Source organism: Lonchura striata, chromosome 6, assembly GCF_050655825.1.
Source record: "Lonchura striata isolate lonStrDom1 chromosome 6, ASM5065582v1, whole genome shotgun sequence".
Lineage (NCBI taxonomy): Eukaryota > Metazoa > Chordata > Aves > Passeriformes > Estrildidae > Lonchura > Lonchura striata.
The window spans coordinates 26,016,094-26,032,974 of NC_140708.1; the positions used below are offsets into that span (position 1 = coordinate 26,016,094).

Consider the following 16,881-nt stretch of genomic DNA (forward strand, 5'->3'; position numbering starts at 1 on the left):
CATTTTTATGAATGGAATAAGCAAAGATAAAAGCACTTTCAGAAAGGATGCCTTTTAGTGAACTGTTTTATTAGAATGACCCCAGAACCACTCAGTTAAAGTTCAGGGAGAAGGACTTGAATCAAATGAAACTCTGTTTATTTCCAAAAAGGATCTTAATCCTTAATGTGCTTTGCTTAATGTTACAGGATCTGTTGGGGGAAGTTAGTGCTTGCTGTTCTTTGAAGTTGCCAGCTGAATTCTGAAGACTTTGCAAGAGAACAGAGCACTTTGCTGGACTGACACAGCACAAAGGAGGTGAAATTATATCACTGTTAATTAATGTTTTTCAGCACATTTTGAGAGGATGAATTGGTGTTAAAAAGAAGTGAAGAGGATCAATGGTAATTATGCATTTTGCTGTTTGAATAACATTTCAGATTCAAAATATCAACACACTTTCCTCTTCTCAAGCGTATGAGGATGTGGTAGAAGAGGGAATGTGTGCTAACACAAACTGCCCTGAGGAATAAGCTGTTACAGTCAGTTATAGCAGGTGAGAGACCCTGTGTGTTTTCAGTCAGTGATAGGGTGAAAACAGAAAGCAGGAAAGACTTTATGAATTTTAGGGTATTTAAGTTGAATGAATTATAATCTAGGGCAGCCAATTTTATACAAGGTCTAACTAGTAAAGCTTTCTTCTAAAAGATTAGCACAATGAAGTTGCAAGTCCATTTTGAAATAGACTGCTTGATTTGAAGAACGAGTAGTGAACTTGGAGGTGAAAGCTTTCTCACCAAATATACACAGAAAATAGGTGCTTGTGGGTCACATATAGATACTGTACAGTTTTTTCCACTTCTTCAGGAAAATATAGTGAATACTATTTTAATTAGATTTTATTTCACTGTTCTACGTTTGATTCTTACAGGATTAACAAATATGATTTCAAATAAGTCATTGCAGTGACAAATCTTCTAAGAAAAATGCTTAGATGTATTTATTGTCCAGGGTAAATTCCAATAAGAACAAAACACTAGTCAGCAGATCTGACTGAATCAATTCTCTTCCTATATATTTATTCTGAAATTTAGTAATGATGAACAAAACAAAGCAGAACAAAGAATGACAATTTGCAGTTGCAAAAATCTGCTATCACAGACTTAGTGAAATGAATCAGTTTCTATGGATTGTAATACTCTGGACCTATCTTAGCTCTGTTGGTGTACATACAATGCATGTAGGAGGTGGTAGCATTTAGTTCAGAGAAATACAGAGCACTATAATGTCATGTTGTAGCAGCCCATAAGGGGGAGTATTCAACTGCATTGAATCCTTAGAGTTCAGGAACAGAGAAAGAAGATCTAATGCAAGGATTTTGATCTCCTGTTGGTAGTGAAAAGTAGTATCTTAAAAGAGTTTGGCAGTTCTTTAGATTCAAAATAGTATTTACCCCATGTAAGCATAAAATCAAATATCAGATGTCTTACTATGTCTTTCTGATACAGAACCAGTATAATTAATTTTCAAAAATGGAGAGGTGGGTTTTTTTTTTTGTTGCTTGGAATAGTTTCCTCATTTATTCAACTGGATGGTTATCATATTATGAGTTAAATTTGTAATATTTATACATACAAAATTACTGTTTAATTTTCTTTCCCATATTCTTGCCGATTCTACCTGTAATTTTACCATAGATGTACTTCTTTCATGTTGATGTTGCTCACAAAAGGACCTTTCATTTTTACTGCTGTAACTGAGATAGGAATCTAGCCCACAGTACATGTTCATGCAGGAGACATTTGCAGCTGTCAGGGTTGGCAGCTCATTGACTTGTTTTGAGATCTGTGGATAAAACCCAGTGCAGATTAATGACAAGATATAGGATTTTTTTTTTTTTTTTTTTTGATAACTGACACTTGGTGTCAAGGGGGCTTAACATGACAGTTGGCTATTAGTTTATCCTGGAAAATTTTGTGTGCAAGGCAATAGAGCAAAGCCATGCTTTGGAAAGAAAATGCTATACTTTGCCTTTTATTTGGGAATCTCCATGTTCTTGTTAAATTTACACAGTCTAAGCAAGTCATAATTACCAAAGTTAGACAGAATTCTTAATGTTTCTCTTTGTCATCAGTGAAAATACAACAAATACAGAATTTTGCACTGTACTAACATGCAACAGCCTCTCACTGAACCTTCATAATCAAAATATTGTTCTAACTCTAGAAAACATTTTCACATTCATTTTTATTATGACTAGCATATGAAAGGGAGATAAATGTTAAAGTTTCATCTTCTTTTTTGTCTGCCAGGACTGATATTCCCCATGAGCAAACACCACCTTGTAAATAAAAGCTGTGTTATGATATGCCAAGTTCTGGCTGATGTACTTTCTGGTGAATAGATGTTTGCTGATTATATAACTTCAGGACTTAATATTTGCTCAGTTTGAAATGAGCTCTTTAGTAAAGACTTTATTTGAAGATGATCTGCAGTCATTGATTGTAAGCCTAATGGATTTCGTCTCCACTTTTGTATTGATGAAACAGTGATTTCTAAGTTAGACATTTGGGAATAAGTGATATTGAACACAGACATTTCATGTATGCTTTTATGCTTTAGTAAGCCAAGTTCAAGAACTGTGTCAACAGTAATTGAAAACAATACTTTATCTCTATCAAACCATCTCTGAAAATGGACAAAAATACTGAAATTTGTCTTAATGAGCCAGAGATAATAGTTTCATTTTTTGAAAGGATTACTTTTACTTGAAATTAGTTTGTGTCTAGAGGAAACAAGGAATGTGTTCTCAGTCTGGAACAGTAGTTGCTGCTCCTTTCTCAGGTGAACTATTTGAGTATTTGATGGTCCTTCCCTTCCCCAGCAAAAACAGTGACCACAGAAAAAGGGATTTTAGCTGAGCCGTTCTCAGCATAGAATTGTCCTCATGTAGCAATATCATCCCTTTGTTTTGAAGTAATTAATCTAAATTGCTCACTGAACAATTCTTTCTGATGCCTTGTGAGGCTATCTAGAACAGAGGCTAGACAGTGTTAAAGGAATAAAGTAGGTTTTTATTAGAAAGGCCTTCAAAGGATACACCTTGGGCAGTATAAGAGCCTGGCCATGGCTCTACCCAAGATGGACTGAGAGTCACGAGTTTTTACACTCTCATAAGTTTTGGTCCATTTACATATTGGGGTTAATTGTCCAATTACAGCTTCAGGTTATGAATTCCCATCCTCCCAGACTGCTCTCCTCAATTCCTTGTTGTTTACACTTTTTGGGCCTGAACTGCAATGGTGCCCTTGGTTCTCAGGCTGGAAAATGATTGTTTTATCTGACTAAACTGTGAAGAGAACTTGCTAACCCTTTATATGAAGTTCAGAGTTATATACCATAGCAGTACAGAATCTGGAAAGTATAAAAGCTAAAACTTAAGGCATTATTTCTCCATTTCATTTTATTGTTCAAATATTTCTGGATAAAATATTGCTAGATGTAACGCTGGAATCTGGCTTTAAAAATGATTAATTTCCATTTTATGGACAGTATTATCCACTTACAAGTTTCAATTAAATTTATGAGATTATGTTAGAAGAATTAATATTTGGAACAAATCACATGAAGAAAAAAATTACACCTCAGTGGATAGAACTTAAGTTTATATGAGGGGTCATAAGGGTCATATGTGCAGAGAGACTGGACTTATGTCTTAAAAAGGCATGTAACATATTCAGCCATTAAGCAAAATATGCTAAAATGTACTCTCCTGGATGATACAGTAATAAGCAGATGAATAGCAAGAAAATGTGCCTGTGGTTAGTGTACTCCCTCACTCCCTGAATCCCTCAGGAAAAGTCACTGTCCTGAATCTTTGTTTATATATGACTCCTGTCTCCAATAAAGTCATACCAACTGAATGATAAATGTTTTCAACTTTGAGCATTTGACCTACCCAACACAGACAAAATGTTCTTAACATTCATAGAAGTGAAAAGTGTATATATGTGAAGGCAGCAGTATGCAAGTTAAAAGCATATTTCTTCTGCACCAGTTGTAAAGGGCATCACTCTTCCCTAGATCCTACTGAACACTTGTTTACTTATTTAGGCTTCTGAAAACCTTAGAAGAGTCTCTTATTGAAACACAAGTTTTTCCTTGCTATCTATTTGGGTTTCAATCATACTAGCTGAAGCAGAAATAATCCAGAAGCTGGCCTTAAACCAGGATGAAAATGAAATGATTTCTACTCAGTGTAGAAATCATAGCACTCATCTTGGTCCTCTTTTTCATGAAGTCTTCAAATAGATTTGTAAATTCATAGGTATTAAGGTTGGAAATGACTAACAGTCATTATAGAGTGTGACCTTTTGCTTAACAGAAATTTATGTAAGAAAACCTGCCTGTTTTATATCCTGTAACTATGATTGAGCTACAGAATATACTTCATAAAAATATTCTGTTTTGATAAAGAGTTTCTGGTGTTTGGAAATTTGCCATCACCTGCATAAAAACTGATGAAGGTGAATGGATCACATTTGTCATGTATTTATAGTGAGAGTTTGAATACATCAAGATATCTGCATATTGCATCACATGAGTCTAAATATATCTAAGTTTGAGTATATCTCATTAGGGCTTGTCCTGATGTGTCAAAATATGACTATTAAAAACCAAGATCATAGTTAAAGAAATGCCTGCAACTTGTTTAAACAAGAGCATATATTTAAAAAGTTTTTTAAAATAAAAAAAAAAAGTAAAAAATCCAAACCATAGACAACCCCCACCCCAAACCCTGTTCAGCACTGTTACCAAAATTTAACAGAAGCCAGAGATCCAACGCATAAGATATTAAACTGATTGCTCTGAGATTCATTTTGCTTTTGCTAATATAGGTCTCAGTGTTTACAGAACTTAGATAAACCAGTAAATGTTACCTGTGGAATAAGGTGACTTTTTTTTGTCTTTTTTTTCTACTTCTCATTCAAAAATGATATTTTAAAATAGAAATAGCCCTAAATTTAAAAATAAAATAAGGAATTAGGACAATAAGTATTTTGAAATTGCTTTATGTTTCTAGCTTCACATCAAGTGACACTCATTATTCAACCAAAGCTGAATATGGGCTACTTTTGGAGTTTAATTTTTGGTTAAATTAACACTTTTAATAATAGAGAAACATTTTGGTTTCATTTTATGGTCAGTCTCCTGCCTTTTCCATTCAAACAAGTATTCCTTTCAACAATTGTTCGGCAAATTAACTAAACCCACTTTCTTGCTCACACTCCTACTCCATGTGCTTCTGTGCATTCAGCATAAAGCACTAGACCACATGAATTCACTAATTTTCCCAAAAACTATACTCAATTAGGGTCCTTTTATGATCACTTTACAGGATAAAGAGAAGAGAGGAGATTAAATTAAAAAAAAAAGGTGCAAAAGATGGGCTTAGAGTTCTGGAGAGGGAAATTATTTCTTATATGACCACAAAACCAAGCCAGGTGGCTTCTTCTGAATCAGGTCTGACTCCAGTCTGTTGAACACTGTCAGCCCAAACACAGCTGTTGCCTCCCCACACCTAACACACTTCTATGAGCAGGGAAGTTTCTTTAATTGCACAGGAATTAAATTATCATAAACCCATTGGGTAAAGTGGATATATAATATCAGCAATCCTGACCCCTGCTACCCTGACATAGTCCATTTGTCTGAAATTGCTGGCCCTGTAGTACTTTTAGGCCATGGGATCCTATTGAATTCAATGCTTAATACTAGTGAACTCAGAGCTCTAAAAATTTATCTTGTTCATTGATGTTCAAAAATGATTCCTTTTAGCCAAAATCTTAGCACAGTTTTCAGACCCTTGCTCACATCTGTGCTCAATTTTCTCATTCCTAGGTTTAGTCTCAAAGAAGGCAAATGAGCTTTGTTTCCTTTGAACCTAATAATTATCCTAGCCTAATTGTTAATATGGATATCTTCTTCCAATCTAGCAGAAGAAGATTGAAGAACAGTGATCTAAATGGAAGGTGGAGTCATATTTTTTATGAAAATAAAAAGCCTGAAGAGCACCAAGTGTGCTGCTTAAGCTTACCTATGTGTCTATTTTAAAATGGGAGGAGGGAGTATTTACTACTTTTCAGGCATATTCAGCATGAATTGAGGTGCAAAATGACATACAGATGTTCAGGTGTGTCTGGTTTATTTGAGGTACTGAAGCAATCTTAACAAGGTTGTGTGTTTTTAATGCCTCTGTTGAAATAGATGACAATTTAATGTGGCTTCTTGGGAAATACAGCAACAGGACAGACCTTCAGTCATTACTGTAAGGAAAAAATAGTCTCAAACTTGACGAGAAAAGAACCTGAGTGATCATTGTTTTGATGCATTGCTAAAATCTTTCTTGCTTGCTCTGGAGATAATTGATCCAGCCTTTCTTAAAAGTGATTAATAAAGTGACTGGCTCTACTATATATGAAATGCCTTCTCAGCTGGATCTTCTATCCTAAGTTTGCTCGGGCTTTGCAAGGGCAAGGTTTTTCAAATTTTCCTGGATGGTTCATGCAGTCAGGTGCAGCACTTTTGGCTCAGGCACTTCGGAGAGAGGCTGAGTTGTAAGTTTTGATGTCAAATGTACAGTACTGTGACTGACAAGGTAGTGATAAATTGTAACTCCACCTGTTGTGCACTGTACATTTAGTAGTTTCATTTTACAAGTTTCTTTTCTATTATTTTCCTAATGATTTTACCCAATGAATGTGCTATATTCCTGTGCCAAGCTGTTTAACATAGCTTTGAGAACGCACTATGAAAGCAAATACATAAAGTAGAACAGGTCTGAAGAAGTATTGCCAACTGTCTATTACTTTGTCCTTTGAAAGAGTTTTCCTTAATTTCTGCCCCTCACCTTTACCCTTTTGTGCTGTGTTGCTGCTTGTTTACAGAAGTATTTGTGCTGTAACCTGCTTGTGGGCAGTGCAGCTGTGGAGGTGACATGAGGTGATCCTGTTGTGGTTTGCTGTGAAGCAGAGGGAGCATGTGTGATGGCTTCCTATCATACCACAAAGGCTCCTGGGTTTGTGTTTTGTTGTCTCATGATTTTGACCAATAAGCAGTGATGAGAATATGTCTAAATGGTTGATAAAAGTGAAGAATATTACTTCCTCTAATACCTTCTCCATGAAATGTGAGTTCATTCCCTCTCAGAAACATTTACTCTTACAGTCTTATTTAGGTAGTTTCTTTAACCTCTCTTTGCCATTATTAATGAAAAGAAAAAATTATGATTGGTTCCTTTCACCATGCTGTTTACAACCGAACAGAAACAGCTCTTGAAAAGCCATCTAAGCTGAGCATAATTGCCCACAATTGTGTGCCCTCTCTGTCCCCAGTCACCTGGTTGTTCCCCATTTGACCTTCTCTCCTTGTTTTTAACACTTGTACAATGTGTAGGATCAAGAAGACATTTTAACTATACAACCTGTATTCAAGTGAAATAAGGAGCCAGGAATCCATTGAATCTGTATAAAAGGAAAGGTATAGCATACATATAATTACTTGTGACAAAGAACTTTCTGGTTTTACTGAAGTATGAAAATATGCATGGATTTTTCCCTCTGCAGGTTGTGCAATATGGCACATTTTGTACTTTATTAGATGCCTACACAAGATAATGGAATGTCAGATTTTCTGTAGATACAAACCCATACTCTTAGCAAAATAAAATTTTATCGATGTTAACTGCATGGTTCAGTGATTATGATACTTACATACATAACTCCCCATTACAGTTCTTTAACTAAACTTGTGTGTAGTTTCTATATCCTGTCCCATTTTGTTTATATAAAATTTCATTACTCAGAAGAGATATCTTTGATTACTTTCCAGTACATTAAAAAGCATGACTACAACTTATATCATTATTTTAGTAGTTCAGTAGTATTGAGTATCTTCCTCCACAGACTTCTTGACATGATTTTGATACACATTCACTCACAGCTGTCAAAGCTGTAGTCTGGGTACATTGTTATGGCTTCCTTGTTCTTTGAAGGTCATTGTACAGTAGCTGTGCATGTTATGTTGAGACATTCAGGTGTTCTGTGTGATGAGTCTGTAGAGCACAGACTGTTGGCTAAGGCCAAAAGAGAGAAAAAGCATTATTTTCCTCAGTGCCTCATGTAAGTAACTTGATGGTTTGGCCTAAATATATACAGGAGATTATCTCCAAAATCTTCTCTTTTACTCATTTGCTTTGGAGAGTGAAAGCTTGAGTGGTAGGTTGGTGTGACTTCTCTGGTATTTGACTCAAGCTTGCAGCAGAGCAGCCCAGAGTATCAGGAAATGAGCTGGCTGGTTTTTGAAAACATGTATGTACTTAACTTGTCAAAATATTATTTCTTGGCTATATAATAATTTTGGGATCTACTGGTACCTGCTGTCTGTAACCACAGCACAGTCTCAGGATTTAGGCCTTTCTCTCCTCTTAACTAGTCCTGATTTACATATTTGTAAAATAACAGTGTTGCACAGACAGATTTAACCCCTATTTTGTTTTTCATGTTTGTATGGTGACATTTTGAATTCTAGTGCATTACAAACCTCATAATGATCTGCTGACAGCAAAAGAAAGTTATGATATTGAATTGTGTCCTTGATAACACCACAAAGTGCAAAGTGACTAAAAATACCATGTATTTTTAGTAAAATTTGAGTAAATTGTAACAGAGCAGCATTTTCAAATATGTTTACCTGCTTTATATCCTTCCTACTGTTGTGCTTCAAAATACATAATAATAATAAGTTTGGCACAGGAGAAGAAAAAGCAGAAGTATATAGGAAACTTTATGGGAAGAAAGAAATTGAAGTTTTCTAGTGAAATTCTTATTATGTTGTGTTCTTTTGATTTGTCACTTAAATATTGAATTGCCAGCTTGATTAATAGTTATGTGATGGTGTATTGAGTCTGAATTTTTATGTAGAAGAAAATTAACTTCTGTTTCTTAAAACTGAATCTTCTCTGCAGCAGAAAAGTGGGGTAAAGCTCATAATGTAACTACCTCAGGTGCAATTGTACTGTGTGTCTTTGAAAAGTATAAAAAATGTGTCAAAGCTTGTGATGAAATTTTCTAATAAGCAGGTGTGCAAGATAAAATAATGGCATGAGACTTGTACCTATCATCTAAAGAGTCAGATGACTCTAAGGGCTGCCTTTTCAAAAATGTTCTACAGATAGTGGTTTCTTTTTTATAAAAATCGACCAACATATGTTCACTGCAAAGTAAACAAGCAGTGCTACACTGGGGCACAGTTTCTAGGGGCTAATGCAACTTTGAATTGATTTAGTAATACTGAGTTTTCTGCAAGATGAAACAATGGAAGCAAACCTTGAGATATTCTGGATAAAGAATGGCTCATAGCTTGGAGAAATATTTTTTTATGCAGTTGGAAATAAATTAGCCTTCTTTGTAGTTGAAGGCTGAGCCATCAAATCCACACTGCAAAATAAAAACTCTATAAGTATTTTGTAATACTGAGGCAGCTGCCAAATTATTAGGTGAAATCAGTAAGAAATGAAAAATATGCTTTTTGTGGAAACTGTCAAAAGCTGTTTCGTGTTATAAAATTCCTGCTGCCTGATTCTAAAATTTTCTGCTATGAATTAATTACCCAGCTAGGTTACTTCTGCTGTAATTAGTTCTGCATTAGTGGAATGCAGCACCTAAATAAATTAAAAAGGTGAGAATTCTGCTCCATTCCACTCTGCTTTTCAGCTTCCTTCAGTTAAAATTTCTAGGATTACAAAAAAAAGGCTTCTAATTTATTTTTCCTTCACCTGCAAAATTCACAACACATCACTTGGATGAACATCCGTTTTGTTTTCTGTCTGTAGATAACACAAAGATGTGTCTAATCCTCATCAGCAATTCCTTTGGCTTCTCTGGTGTTGGCTCTGACTTTTTCCTGCAGCTTATTTCAGTGGAGTGTGCAGAAGGATCTCTGTCAGGACTCACTGTGCTGTTAGGTATTACCTGTTGCTTTTCCTCAATAGCCAAAAACTGATAAAATTTATCTTGGTTTGACTTGCATAAGCTCTTAAGAAGGGGGTATTTTGTATAATATTCATAAGTTTTTCTTCCCTTTGCAACAACATGATCTATGGTACTTATTCTTACTTACTTCTCTCTTTTATATTAATTGGGCAGATTATCTCCTCAGCTTGGTGGTGTGGGCGCTTTCCTGTTCTACTAAAAATTGAATGTATAGTTGAAAGTATTCTGTGAATCATGACAATAGCCTTTTTCCAGTTTTTATTATTTTTGTTTAGGTATATATATCTTTATTAAATGCATCATGCTTTACTGCTTGTAAATGTAGAAGATATAAATCTCACACGTGTTTGTATGTTCTGTAATGTAAGTAGGTCTGGAAATGCTGCAGTGTCACTGTGAAGTGCATTAATTCTACCACCTAGTAACTATCACAACAACTAAATAAAAGAAGATAAATGAACAATTAGATGTTTTATATGCAGTGTCCTACTAGAGGAACAGAAGAGGACATAAATATTATTTATATATAAAGGATGATAGGAGTTGTTATTATAACAGTATTTTAATTTTATTATAATTTAACAGTGCTTATTTCTAGTCTTATATGGTTATAGAAGAAGTTTCTGAAATGTCCACAGAAACGATATTGAGCCATTGCTGAGATAAGTAACATTTACAGCTGCCTAAATTTAGACTGTGCAACGCTGTTTGTGTAGCTCCTCATCTCTGGAAGGTTGTCTGGTATTTCTTAGTTAATGGAAATATCTTTAATACTACCAGTGAGATGCTGCTCAAAATCCAGGCAGATTTACCATTGTAAACTATGCTTGGAAGAGATGTGTAACTGTCAAAGGAGCTGCCTGGCCATGTATAGTGATGGGATTATGCAGATATGTCTCTGCTTGTTGCTAAAGGTTCACAAGGCTCTCATGAGACTAAAGTATAAAGAAAACCATTGATATACCAGCACAAAAATCAAAGAATAGTCCAATAACTATCACAACAAAGAGAAGCAGCTACCATAGGCAGAGTAACTGAAGAGAACAATTGTAAACCTTGTTACTGAACAGAGAGATTGAAGGATGAGTGAAAATAATAGTTTCCAGGGAATATAGGCATATTGATGTGAGTGGAAACAGCTCCTGCCAGGATTTGTCACCAATTACTTTTCCCCTGTGCTGTAAGGGAGAACCCTATTGCTCTATTTAATTATTCAGAACTATGATATTGCTCTCCCCTAGTTTCTTCAGAAAGGGCTCAGGAAAAAACCTAACCTTTCTAGAATACCTATGTATACAGTAAATTAAACAAGCTGTTAGCTCTTGGTATGATCTAAGAGATGTTGCCAAATAAATTTTTTAATTCAGATTTTTATTTTAAATAGGTAGCCAAAAAAAAAAAAAAAACAAACAGCAGTTTTGATCATATATATCAGAAATATTGTAAATTTGATGACAACAGCTGCAGAATTTTGTGTTCTCTCTAAGTAAACTTTATATGCCAAATAACATCATGCAGCCAAGCGGACACATTCAAATCATACCATCATTTATTTAGGTTTTTTTGAATTCTTGGTCACATGGCTCCTTATGGAGTTTATCACCTATGATGGGAATAATTCAAGCACCTATAGCTCAGAACTGCCCCCTAAAAATATACTAGTGGTTCAAAGAATAAAAATATCACAGAATCAATAAGGCTGGAAAATACCTCTAACACTGAGTCCCACCTTTGACTGAACACCACCTTGTCAACCAGACATGACACCAAGTGCCACATTCAGTCTTTCCTTAAGCACCTCCAGGGATGGTGACTCCACCAGCTCCAGGTGCACTCATTCCTATGACTAATCACCCTTTCTGTGAAGAAATTTCTCCTAATGTCTAACCTGAATCTCCCCAGCTGCAGCTGGAGACTATAAAAAGGGATTTGGGGAATTTATTTTTAAACCAGGAAAAACACCTGCCGTATGATTTTTAGACACTGAAAGATTGGTATAGCAAGTATAAATGACAAAGGAAATGCTTAGCAGCCAAGAAAGCCAGAATTCAAGCAGAAAAGTAGTAATGGGAATATCTAGACAAAAACAAATGTGAGAAGCATTAAAAAATTTCCATTAATTGGTTCATTGGAAAATACTGAATTACTGAAGAAAATTTACTAAATGGAAAAGCTAGAGAAAATTAATCATTGTGAAACAATACTGCATGAGATGCTGTTAAGCCTATGTGAAATAAGAAAACATCCAATCACTTCTCTGATTTTTATTGTTGGCATTTGAGACATGTTTTCTTTGAAGGTTAGCAGATTTTAGCTATGTATTGAAGGCAAATTTCACAATTCTCCTCATGAAAGCTGCATGAATGGACAAGTACTATTTTATAAAATATTTACAATGCAGCTCACATGACATCAGGGCACTGAAAGACAAACAATAATCAAGAACATGCACTGAGAACCTGTGAATACTGAAATTCAGAGGGGATGTGTTTTGCAGCACTTTTCCTCTCAAAGAACCTCCCTTTGAAGTTGATCAGCACTCTGCTCCTCAGAGGAGTTTGGGATGCTGTTGCTGGCACCCACATCACAAGTGATGAAAAATGTTTACTTAAATAGCCATCAGTATTTGTGTCAAATTCTTAATCTTTGCCTTTGATAGTGTTCAACAGTGATCCATAGCAAGAACATAAAAGTTTGTTCAGATTTCCCTCAAGGAATGTGAAATATTCTGAAATCCATGAGTCTGTAATGAGCTGGAAAATTTCTGCAAGTTTCAGTGGTTTTAGGCCACAATTAATATATGGTGTCATGACTCAGGTAAAGGTATACTTTCCTCTGTCATAAAAAATAGACATGCTTTTTCTCTGTTGTATTTGCTTTCTCTCTAGTGCATGTTCTACTTTCTATGGTACTGTCAAAATTATTATGATATAATATTATAGGAGAGTAAGTAATTCACTCATCTGGGATATGGAAATTCTGTTAATTTTAGAACGTACATTTAATAAAATTGCATAATTGGCAGAGACTTTTTCATATTATACTGTGTTTATTAGAGAAAATCTCTTTGCATTAGGTTCAAAGCCAGAAATTGATTTCCAAAGGAGCCAAGGGCCTACTAGGTTGCTTAGATATTTTGAAAATCCCACTAGGTCTCTGTTTGCAGCTTTTTGGCACATAAATACCCTCGAAAATCTGGCTTAAGACTTATAACAGTAACACAAAGGAATAAAAACTTGTTATTCAAGCCAGAAGGATTTTACTGGCACTGAGCATATTGATGTTACACTGGGGAAAATTATATTTACATGTTATAGAGCACTGAATTAATCATAACATAAAATAAAACTTTGTTTAACATGTGTAAAGAATCTGTTCTCCAATACATTATTCCATGTAGGGATTGAGATAAAGTATTTTACCAGCCTAGGAAAGCTATAAACAGGGAAGTGACCAGTGTTCAATGGTTGATTAGTAGTCTGGAAAAAAGACATGGAAAAACCAAAACAGATTGCTCAGCCTTAATACCAGATCCATTTCTGGTTTTCTTTTGAATAAGCCTCTTCAAGTCAGCTTGTCCATTTTGCAGTTCCTATGAAAATATCTCATATAATTTCAAAATAACCTTGAAATGATTTATTTTGATAATTTTAATGTTATAAATCCAAAAGAGGAATAGATATTTTGGCTTTTGGGTTATCCCTAGGCAAGGGAAGAATTTAATCCAGTATAATCTATATACTGCACCATGTATATATTTTTTTCATGGCCTCAGGAAGGCTCAAGAGCTGAAAGCTCTATATTAATTTTGGATGGTTAGTTTCTATTCTGATGAAAAGTATTTATTTATATCTGCAATGATACAGTTGAAGTAGCAAGAGCTATAGGGCTCAGAAAATGTTTGCAATACTTTTATAATTTAATCTTAAATTCAGGCCGTAATTGCAGGAAACAGATTTTGATTAACTTTCCTGAAACTCAGCTGTATATCCATCTGTAATAAAAGAACTGAAAATATAATTGATAGACCTGATTTAGGAATTTTTCCTAAATTTTTCCACCTTGCTTCCATAACATGTAACATTTCTGGTGTGTTGTGAAGGACTGGTAAAATCCAAATTCTCTGCTATGTTAAAAAAAAATCCAGCTTGACGTGGGAATAGGTGTATTTACCACTGAAGTAGATTCGTGCTGAAGTAGATGCAGAGGCTGTATGCCTGATTTATTGTGCTCACCTCGCTCTAAAATAAATTCAGGGAGATACAGAACTGGATATGACATGACACTGGCAAAAACGTTGGTATAGTTCTGCAATGAGCAGTACCCCCTCCTCCAGATAAGGAATGTAAACGGCCTCCACAATCTGCTCTGCAGCTTTTTGGAGGTCACTGGGTGCAAAAAGGTGGAACTGGGTCATTCAATCAGCTGAAGACTTGGTTGAGAGTTTGAGATGATTTGGCTGATCAATATCATTTGGATAGTCTTTGCAGGCAATGGCTGTTTGAAGGAATTAAATAATCTTCACACCTGGCTGGAGTATTTCTGTTGAAGAAGTCCCAGCTGGTAGAGAGTGAGTGATGTTTCTGCTTGTGTAGCACCTGCTTTTGATTTCAGAGGGGAAACAAGAAAATTACTTCAATGGGTGGTGACATCAAATACAGATGTTGCCTGCAGAAAGCATGTTACCTCTAATTTACTAAGGGAAAGCACTTCTACCTTACACCATGGACAGATTCAAAGCTCCAGCTGTAATCTCCCAGAGGAAGAGACAAAAAGGGTTGCATTCCCCAGAACTTTCCTGCAGTTATGAAATAAAGTTCAGTAACTTTGTCATTTTTATTATGCAGAGGAAGATGGGGATGACCAGAAGGACGTTTTTGATGGAACTGGGAAGAAGAAAAGGTTTCAGAGTAGAAAGTGAGCTAAGGTAGGAAAGTATTTATATGTTTTGAAATAATGTGTAATAATGCTTTTTAACACATTTAAATTCAACAAATATTGTCATACAAGTGACTGTGGTAGAAAATTTTGCCTATGTTTTTGGTGGATATATTTGGCTCTTTCCATTATTGATATGTTTCAGGAGTTCAGTGGGTGTTTCTAGCATGTGGTTTATTTTTATTGTCTTCTGGACAGAGAGCAATGAAAGCACAAAACTTAGCAAAATTTCTATTATTTCACTTTTAAAATGTGCATTTCTAATTTATCTTAAATCTGTCAATTTTCATGTGTCTGCATATAAATTGTGTCTTTAGCTTATCTGAATCACTCATTGTTTATTTCCCCTTTGAAGTCAGTTTAAGATTAATCTAAATTTAATGGCCAATTTTGAAAATGAAAAAAGTTAAATGTACAGGAATGGAAACTGTGATGGGTCAAGGAGGGCAGTTGTATACATCATCTCTGATATTATAGTGTTTAACTTTTTAACCATAATATGAGTCTCAAAGTTATGGCTCATGCTTTGGTATAATCTGGAAGAGCACTGGAGAAAAATCTTAGGAGTAAAATGCCATGGATGCGGCATTTGAGAGTGAAAATGCACTCCAGATTTAGGTTTGTCTGGTTTTAGCAAACCAACTCATTCTGAAGGAAGCCTTCCTACAAACCGTACTCTACATAAATGCTGGTTATGTCCTTATGCAGTTTTCCAAAAGCTCCATCATTATATAGGTTCTCTGAAAAGCTGGAGGAGAACCAAGTATTGATCATGTCTCTGGATCTGCACTAAGGGAGAATTCAGCTGGGTTCTCCTATAAAGGTGTATTTCCACAGACTTCCTTTCAATCCCAATAAACTTTGAAAGTCTGAGGAAGGAGGGAGGGTAAAATAATTTATAAAGCAAGATTGAAGCAGGTATTGAAAAGGAGGAGGCAATTAGCATCTGATACAAAACTAATTGAATTCTTGGGGAAAAAAGAAATTAAGAGTTATGTTTTGGATCCTACATCTATAATATGTAGAGAACTGTGTAAATGCTTTATCTGGGCTGCTTTGACACATAGGTCTTTATTGCCAGTATTTTAGACTTTCTGTAAATTTTGTGAGGCAGCTGTTATGCTTAATTTCTTAGCTGCTACTGGATAAAACAAAACTATTTAGCTGTTGATTTTTGCTTTTGAAAATGACACAGGAAATGCTAAATTTGTTATGTTCTGTACCAAGAAAATAGCACAGCTGTACAGGTAGGAGAGGAAAGAGGAAACTGGAGCACAGCAGCTAAACTGCTGCTGTGAGCATACTTATGGCAAAGTTCCCAGCTTTGCAGCTTGGTAGGAATACATAACGTATGAATATTTTATATGAAGTGAAATAAACCACAGGAAGCAGAAGTTCTATGTCTCTGGTTTTTTTTTTTTTTTTTTAACTCAAGTATAAAGATGTGACAGTTTAATTAAGATAGGACCTAGCAGGGTTAAATAATAAACCCAACAGTATTTCTTGGAGATTCTCTTAATCTGTGTTTGTAACCTTTTAGAAAAAAAAAATAAATTGGGACTTACTCTGCTCTACAAGTTCCACTATATATCATGACACACATTTCTGAAATACAGTCCTTTCAGTACTTTTCTTATAGCTCCAAACTACAATATGTTTATTGCATTGGAGAGTTATTTGATAACAGTTTTCTATGGAGAAATTCCAATATTTGTCATTGTGATTTCATGACTTAATGAAATTTGTGATCACTCATTTGAATAAGGATCACAGAGATAGGCCAAGGGATTTTTTTGGTTTTCTGGAAGGTAATTTACTTTGAAGGGTTGTGCAGTCTACTGTTAACAGCACACATCATGTTTTGAAGTCGATGTTAACGAGTAATTGCCACCAGTGGTATCTCTCTGCTTTC

The 16,881-nt window shown here is 35.1% G+C and overlaps 1 protein-coding gene across 18 annotated transcripts in view; it reads left to right on the top strand.

Moving 5' to 3' along the window:
* DNTT (DNA nucleotidylexotransferase) overlaps positions 1-16,881 on the top strand; it is a 184,145-nt gene that overhangs the window by 58,545 nt on the left and 108,719 nt on the right. For 13 of the 18 annotated variants that reach the window (XM_085582593.1, XM_085582584.1, XM_085582581.1 and 10 more), the window contains 2 exons: positions 189-297; positions 14,879-14,958. In XM_085582593.1, coding sequence (XP_085438719.1) covers positions 14,885-14,958 — 74 coding nt within the window. In that variant the 5' untranslated portion in view covers positions 189-297; positions 14,879-14,884. The other 5 variants (XM_085582576.1, XM_085582577.1, XM_085582579.1 and 2 more) reach the window with 2 other exon arrangements.